The sequence below is a fragment of the Trichechus manatus genome, unplaced genomic scaffold (assembly GCF_000243295.1).
Source record: "Trichechus manatus latirostris isolate Lorelei unplaced genomic scaffold, TriManLat1.0 scaffold00002, whole genome shotgun sequence".
NCBI classification, from domain to species: domain Eukaryota; kingdom Metazoa; phylum Chordata; class Mammalia; order Sirenia; family Trichechidae; genus Trichechus; species Trichechus manatus.
The window spans coordinates 18,438,956-18,447,837 of NW_004443938.1; the positions used below are offsets into that span (position 1 = coordinate 18,438,956).

The 8,882-nt window shown below is 38.9% G+C and overlaps 1 protein-coding gene across 1 annotated transcript in view; it reads left to right on the plus strand.

Moving 5' to 3' along the window:
• The first annotated feature begins 227 nt into the window (after nucleotides 1–227).
• RGS17 (regulator of G protein signaling 17) overlaps nucleotides 228–8,882 on the plus strand; it is a 41,359-nt gene continuing 32,704 nt past the window's right edge. Inside the window, exon 1 of the mRNA XM_004368816.3 lies at nucleotides 228–361. Coding sequence (XP_004368873.1) covers nucleotides 243–361 — 119 coding nt within the window. The 5' untranslated portion in view covers nucleotides 228–242. The remainder of the gene's footprint in view (nucleotides 362–8,882) is intronic.

The window sequence follows — 8,882 nt, forward strand, 5'->3', positions numbered from 1 at the left end:
TTTATGCAGCAGATAATGATAGAAGTTTGTCCCTAAAGTTTCTAGAATATTCTCCTAAAATTTTTTTTCCTGAGAATTTTTAGTTTGACTGCTGAAGTTTGTTTTTACCTTTTTAAAAATTATTTCTCCCCTTTTAATTAAAGTACGCTTCATTCAGCATAGGCAATTTATCGTTATGCTAATTTTTTTCATACTTCATGCTTTCTCTTTTCCTTCAGCCAGTTGGTACTGGAGTAGCTGAAATGCGAAAAAGGCAGCAGACACAAAATGAAGGAACACCTGCTATGTCTCAAGCACCTGGAAGCCAGAGACCCAACAACACATGTTGCTTTTGCTGGTGCTGTTGTTGCAGCTGCTCCTGGTATGTCTTGTTATCTGTATGATACCATACCTGAGCTAGGTAATAACTCAAATGAACGTGCATGTCAGTTCCTGGGACCATAGAAACTTCTCAACATAGCTTTTTTTCTTTTTCCTTTTCGAGTAGAAATTGTTAAAGACTATCACTGGTTTAAAAATTGTAAAAATTTTCGTGAGTAAAATATAATATTTCCTCAGACTCTATGTTTAAATTGATAGTAAGGTAAAGAATAAAATAATTATTTTATATCATATTCTTCTCCATCCATGGTTCTTAATGATATGGATAAATATAAGATTATGGTTAGATAGATAACTATTTAACAGTTATGACTATAATAAGCTGGCTATGAGTCGGAATCAGCTCAATGGCAACGGGTATTTAACAGTTAAGAGTAATCTCCAGTGTTACAGAATGTGCAAGAACATTAAGATAATGTATAGAATGTAATTTTGTAGTTCTGGGTTAGATATCAGTTGCATAACTAGATAGTGATGGGTCAGAGTGTCGACAGCAGCCCGGATCTCCTGCTAATAAGGACAGAGAGAAGTGCTAGCAACTCGTGCCCACAAATCTAGGAGGTCGGGCTCTGCCTGGTATGAAGGCTAAGTCAGTTAATGAAAAATACTGAAATTAAAGCCAAAAAGCCTGCCTTCCATTGCGACTATCAGTCACAGGCTGTGACATTATGGAAAGTCTTAATCTCTTTGTTCTTCGATTCTCTCATTGACAAAATAATGAAGAGTGGACAACTGCTTCCCAAAGTCCTTTCTAGTACTAAATGTCCATGATTCAGGCACCTCAGAGAACCTGCTCCAGTTCTAAATTCCCAAAATGCCTTTAAATAAGGATGCAGGTAGGTCCCAGAGTTCCAAGATTTATGCAGATGACATTTCCCAGGAGGATGCTAGACTTAATGGAACTTCCTTTAAAACCACAAGTTTTGGGATCTTTTAAGATTTGGTTTTCATAATGGATCTTCTGGACTAGCAGTGGTCTTCTGAATCTCCCTGTCCTATTTCAGAACCTTAAAGAAAGGCCCAGAAGCTTGAGTCCTCTTCTTGGGTATGACCTCTACAGTTTCCTAACACCCACTGAGGTTATTGGTATGATATTGTGGCATAATATTACATTATGGGGGCCAAAATGGAACATGAAATGTAATATGCAATAATAGAATCCTTGATGATGAACAAACCCTGGTCCATTCTAGAAAATCCCAGTTCCAGAATCTGGAAGTAACCTGTAAGGTTTAAGATAGTTCTGAAGTCAGACATTTCTTCACCTGTCACTACCTGTGTGACCTTGAGCAAGTCACTTCGTCTCTCTGGTCCTCAGACTCCTTCACTGCCAGATAATGATACTAAGAATTACTACCTCATAAGGTTGTTGAAAAAGTTAAATGAGATAATACACAGAAAGACCTTAGAACAGTGCCTGATACACAGTTGGCATTTAATAGGGTTAGCGCATGGGACTGTGCAGCACCTCATATTGGAATAAAATCTCTTTAAAGATGAGCTGCCTTGAAATAATAATAATAAAGAGGAGTTGGCTTGAAAAAAAATAAGATCAGTTTATGAATATAATACAAAAATTACCTCAGAAAAGAAAGCTATTTTATTTTAAATTCTGTATAAAATATTACAAACACATTGTCACAGTGTTGAGAATTATGTTTATATTTCTTCTTTGCACTGCGCCATGTTCCAGTCATCAATATATGATCTTATTTGCCTGCCAAAACTTATTTCTAAATTGCTTCAAGATTAAAACACCAAAATAGAGTACCGATGTTTTGTTGTGCTGTATTTGTTTGCTGTCAAACAAATAATTAGTGAGACTTGCTTTTATCTGTCATGAAGATATCTAGTGAGACTTGCTTTTATTAATTTTTGAAATTTGCATTAATTAACAAGACATTCAACATTAGTTTATACGCATCAGATTGTCACAGAACATAGACTACGGGCTGAGAACAAAACGGGTTTTGGAAGCTGCATTAACTCTGCACACAGCTAGAGGGACACCTATTTGGCTCTGCAAATATGGTGCATTGGAGGAATGTTCTATTCTAGACTAGAGTATCAGAAGTTGTCAGAACAGCATTTGTTAGTTATGAGTAATGGATGTCTGAGTCTAGGCAATACAATGTACAGCATATAAATTTACAATCCCTCTATATAAGATAAATAATAGGAAATTTCTAATGTGAACAACTGATATAAAAAAGATGAAAGTAAAATTATCTCGAACTATGGATTTTAATTGTGACTGCCTTACTGCAAATGAAAATGTCCTTTACACATGCATTTTTAAAATACTATTGTTTTTGTACTTTGAGATTAGGAAAAAATTTTAAAGGCTTATTTGAGTGAAAAAGAAAGAAAGAAATGTTTTTCAGTTTTTCCAGGTTAGGTCAAAGGAGGAGAATAAAAAGAAACACTTTTTAAAAAATGCAATTTATGGACCAAAAAAAAGTTAGAAATTAACATATGAAATAACTGTCATTCGATAATAGGAGCTATTGTCATGTGGCTGATTTTACTTCCTTTTAAGGAAATAGAGCGCTAGGAAAATAAATTTTTGTATCTAGTAATAAATATAAACAACTTACTAAACTTCATGTTATCGATTTTTTAAACAATATATTTCCCACAAATTTACTTTTCCCATTCATATTTGACTGTCAGCTCTTCTCCCATTTTTTAAAATTTATTCTTGTCCTTATAAAATTGCCACTACTCATTATTTTGAGGGATGATAACAGAGAGTAAGCACATAACTACTGGATATGTCCACAGTTTTCTTCAAAATTCCTAGTTTGGGTATATTTCACAATGACTTATTAAACTGACGAGTTCTCTCTCCCTGACAAGAAAGCAACTTCATAAAAAAAGAAACCTTTAAAAGATGTGGGCTCTTCACAAAGATGCTGCTGGCCAGCACAAGATGAATCAGTGAGGTTGTTCAGGTACACACAAGAGGACGTGTGAAGAAAGTCCCTCGAAACGAGAAACTGCTCTGTGCTCACAAAAACGAGGTGTGTCGAAAGGAAAGAAGAGGGTGGGGATTTCGAAGTTTATGTTGAGTTTAAAGATAATTTCCAAATTGTCCTACTAACCCTCTCCTAACATCAGAAGTCACATTAAAATAACCCAAAATATTTTCTCAAATAAAATCTTCCAGTGCTAATCCTTCTTTTAATACTGGCTGCTTCTGGCGGTGTCCCATCAAGCAAGGAAGATTTCCATATGTTTAGTCATAAGAGACCTCAGCTATCATCTCTCCAAAATTTTCACACTGCCGTTGGCTTAGTAGTACGTGGTGGTGAGGGGATGGTTTTGGGGTAATGGAGGACAGAAGTATTACTGGCCACAGCCCTGGACTCCCCACTTGCAGTTTCTAAAGGAATGGCCTGTCTAGCAATTTTACATATTGGACTTAGGTATAAGCTTTTGTTTGAAGAAAAGAAATTTTCTTGCTAAAAAAAAAAGTTTGGAAAATGTGGTTTCTGATTTTACAGTTGAGGAAACTGACACCTTGCTACTATCACTAGGCTCATTAGTGATAGGACAGGTTTCTTCATTTCCAGTCTGTTGCTCTTTCCACTTTAATATGTGTATCAGTCAACATTCTCCAGAGAAACAGTACAAATAGAAGAGATGCTTTACATAGATAGGTAGATAAATAGCTAGATGGATGGATTGACAGACGGATGGACAGACGGATGGATAGATATCTCAAGTGATTGTGGGAGCAGGCAAGTCCAAATTTGTAGATCAGGCAGGAGGCTGGAAACTTTTGCAGTCTTGAGTCCAAAATCCATAGCCAAGCAGGCTAGAAGCTCCAGTAGGATATCTATGTTACAGTCTTGAGTGACAAATTTTTCTCCCAGAGAAACCTGAGCTTTTGCTGTTAAGAATGAAGCTCACCCACAGTACGGAGGATAATGCTCTTTACTTAAAGTGGACTGATTGTAGATGTTAATCACATCTAAATATCTTCATAGCAACATCTACACTAGTGTTTGACCAAACAACTGGGCACCATTGTCTAGTCAAGCTGATACATAAATTAACCATCATAATATGACACCTCCAAACTTTTCATTGCCAGGTTTGGTATGAGCCTTTTCTAAAGCTTCTTACTTTGCAGACTCTTCAACAAGTATATCAGATATAACTTTTCAAATCAAATCATGATCTTATGCATTAATGAGCATTGCCTACAAGATTTGACCCACTGTACTGGATTCTTCATTCTTCTCATGAAAGACTGGTCATAGACTGAATTTAGTAAATTAACTAGCCCTGTGAAAGTTAAACTTGTCTCCCTTTGGGACACATTGGTTAACAGAGTTCCCAGGCCATGGAATCAATCTAAGTAAATGTTAAGCATTTCAGAAACATGCTTTTGGCTGCCTGCTCCCTCCATTTTTAACAAGTACCACAACCTCTGTAGTTCAAATCACTACAAAAATAACGTCCTATTTTATCCTCTGGCACTGTAACACTTTAGCTCCCTGCCAATGGAAATACTAAGAAGCATGTTTTAAAAGTCAAAGGATATTTTTTGAAAGGAAAAACAATAATCTGTGTCTGCTCTACGGTGAAGAAACCCCTCCTTGGAAATCAAACTGCTCCCATATGGCAGGTGAATCATTTCATCTGAAGCACCAGTGGTTAAATAATCTCTCCTCTACCTGTCACCGTCACCCTCGGAGAGCTAATTCATCTCGTATGAATTAAGTTTCTTCTGTGAAATAATTTTTTCTGCACAGGATTTCCAAAGTACTTATAACCAGATCATCATAAATATCACTTACAAAGAATTCAGCAGTTTTGAAACTCCCTGTAGCCATGGCATAGGTAAACTCCTTAATATTTTCTATAAATTGTATGAACTTTAAAACTCACATAATCAAAAGACATCTACCAAGGTCCCTGGGTGGCACAATGGTTTGTGCTTGGCTGCTAACCAAAAGGTTGGTGGTTCAAAGCCATCCAGTGGCACTGTGGAAGAAAGAGGCCTGACAATCTACTTTCATAAAGACGGCAGCCAAGAAAACACTATGGAGCAGTTCTTCTCTGTAATGCACAGGGTCTCCTAAGTCACAGATTAACAACAGAAACAAAATCAGCAACAAAAGACATCTACCAAAATGAACTCAAGATTCCCAGGCTATACCACAAAAGCAAAACATGGGCTTTAGGATTATGGACCTTCTATGTGTCATTCAGTCATTCACTACTGATTGGATGCCTACTATGTGTCTGCCATTGTTGTGCTTTATCAGCATCTACCAGGTTTTCCCTGCCTTTACAATGACAAGGGATAATTTCTCAATAATCAGTTGAATCTAGATATGAATATTTGGCATTACTCCGAGTCACCCTCCAGAAGAGTTTAATATTAAAGCTGCCTCTGCCAAGTCTTTGCTACATATCAACAGAGCGCTACCTATTTTAAAGCTGCCAGCATTAGAACTGACCCTTTTCCATCAAAGGCATCCCCTATATATACTGTCTTTGACTCTGTGTCTCATGTAAATGCATATTTTTCCAAATGTCATTCTGCAGTATTCAGATCATCACTTGAAAGATGGACGGGAGAGAAAATAAGATGAAATATTATGCCCAGTCTTATTTAGGATAGAGAAAGAACAATGAACCTGAAAAGAATGAGAGGAAGAAGATTAATTTAGGCCAGGAAAAGGCAAGAGCTAGCTCAGAAGGTAAGGCAGCCCACAGCCAGTGTCAGCTGGTTCGTGGGGGGCCAAGGAAGTGTTTTGCTGGGTGTCCCGGGAGACCTGTGGCATGATTCCCCTGAGGTGGAGAGTGAGAAGGAGAGGAGAGGGTCCACAGTGCGAGGAGCCCAGTAAGGGAGCATAGCTGGAAGAGGACAAGGAGAGGCAGAGAAGGGAAGAGTTGGAGGATGTGGATGAGAAATAACTGCAGTCCCACCTGGACCTGTGGGAGTGAGGGAGGAAACCCTCAGAGAGCAAGGTGACAGGGCTGGAAGGAGAATAGGTACCCCAAAAGGTTGAGAATGCAGGAGAGCGTGTGACATGGGAAGGCAGTCCAAAGGAAATGGAAGAGTGTCCTCAGAGGGAGAAGCAATGCTGAAAAAGCCCAACAGTCCTGAGGGCACAGGAGGAAGGAGACTGTAGGTGACACGGTTGGGCAGCATGTTCAGTGGAGATCTGCATGGGAGATGGAGGTGGAATCCGCTGGCCCCAGAAGTCCCAATTGACTTTGAGGAGTTTCAGGGTCAGAGGCCATTAGGATCTCTCAAATCTTGACCAGGGCTGACCCACAGTATGTGGGATGTGGTGAGGGCCATCTGGACTTGGATGGGTCAGGTTTGGGAACTACCTTGCCAATGGAACTGTACTGTTTGTACCCACTGACCACACCTCCATACGTCTCTCCACCCTGGGCAAGGCTGAACACACGGAGGTCTGAGCTTGACTCACTAACTTGCTGTACTGTTTTTCGTACTAACCAACTCTCCTATTTCACACATGCCTTTTTCTTGTTTTTCAGGTTAATACCTTCCGTTAGAATGATATTATGTGGATTTTGTAGTTGAATTCACAAAAGTTCATATTGATCAATTACTACTGGGCATTTTCATAACATATACTAAAGTTTCATGCATTAAAATAGCCAAAATCATCTTTTGGCTTATTTTATATATATACATATATATATAGTGCTTTAAGTGAAAGTTTACAGTTCATTAGTTTCTCATACAAAAAATTGATACACACATTGTTAATGTGACCCTAGTTGCCCTCCCTATAATGTGACAGCACATTCCTCCTTTCCACTGTAGATTTCCAGTGTCCATTCAACCAGCTTCTGTCCCTTTCTGCCTTCTCATTTTGCCTCTGGACAGGAACTGCCCGTTTAGTCTCATGTATCTACTTGAGTTAAGACACACACTCTTCATGAGTATCATTTTATGTCTTATAGTCCAGTCTAATCTTTGTCTGAAGAGTTGGCTTTGGGAATGGTATTAGTTTTGAGGTAACATAGAGTCTGGGGGCCATATCTTCCAGGGTCTGTCCAGTCTCAGTCAGACCATTAAGTCTGGTCTTTTTAGTATAATTTGAGTTCTGCACCCCACTTTTCTCCTGCTCCATCAGGGACTCTCTGTTGTATTCCCTGTCAGGATGGTCGTTGGTGGTAGCCGGGCACCATCTAGTTCTTCTGGTCTCAGGCTGATGGAATCTCTGGTTTATGTGCCCCTTCCTGTCTCTTGGGGTAATATTTTCCTTGTCTTTGGTGTTCTTCATTCTCCTTTGCTCCAGGTGGTTTGGGACCAATTGATGCATCTTAGATGGCCGCTAGCTAGTTTTTAAGACCCCAGACACCACTCACCAAAGTGAGATGCAGAACATTTTCTTAATAAACTTTGTTATGCCAGTTGACCTAGATGTCCCCTGAAACTATGGTCTCCAGACACCCATCCCTGCTACTCTGTCCCTCGGAGTGTTTGGTCGTACTTAGGAAACTTCTTAGCTTTTGGTTTAGTCCAGTTGTGCTGACTTTCCCTGTATTGTGTGTTGTCCTTCCCTTCACCTAATTCTTGTCTACTATCTAGTTAGTGAATACCCCTCTCCCTCCTTCCCCACCCTCGTAACCATCAAAGATTGTTTTCTTCTGTGTTTAAACCTTTTCTTGAGTTCTTATAATAGTGGTCTCATATTATATTTGTCCTTTTGTGACTGACTAATTTCACTCAGCATAATGCCTTCCAGATTCATCCATGTTATGTTTCGAGGATTCATCATTGTTCTTTATAATTGTGTAATATTCCATTGTGTGAATATACAGTAATTTGTTTATCCATTCATTTGTTGTTGGGCGCCTAGGTTTCCATCTTTTTGCTATTGTGAACAGTGCTGCAGTGAACATGGGTGTGCATATATCTATTCATGTGATGCCTCTTATTTCTCTAGGATATATTCCAAGGACTGGGATTGCTGGATCGTATAGTATTTCTATTTCTAGCTTTTTAAGAAAGCGCCAAATCAATTTCCAAAGTGGTTGTACCACTTTACATTCCCACCAGCAGTGTACAAGTGTTCCAGTCTCTCCAGCATTTATTATTTTGTGTTTTGGGATTAATGCTAGCCTTGTTGGGGTGAAATGGTATCTCATTGTAGTTTTGATTTGCATTTCTCTAATGGCTAATGATCGTGAGCATATCCTCATGTATCTGTTAGCCGCCTAAATGTCTTATTTGGTGAAGTGCCTATTCATATCCTTTGCCCATTTTTTAATTGGATTATTTGTCTTTTTTGTTGAGTGGCTTATAACATATTATTTGGCACATTCCAAAACCAAACCGGTTGCCATCGAGTTGATTCCAACTCATAGCAACTTTATAGGACAGAGTAGAACTGCCCCATAGGGTTTCCAAGGAGCGGCTGGTGGATTTGAACTGCTGACCTTTTGGTTAGCAGCTGAGCTTTTAACCACTGCACCACCAGGGCTCCATTAGGCACATA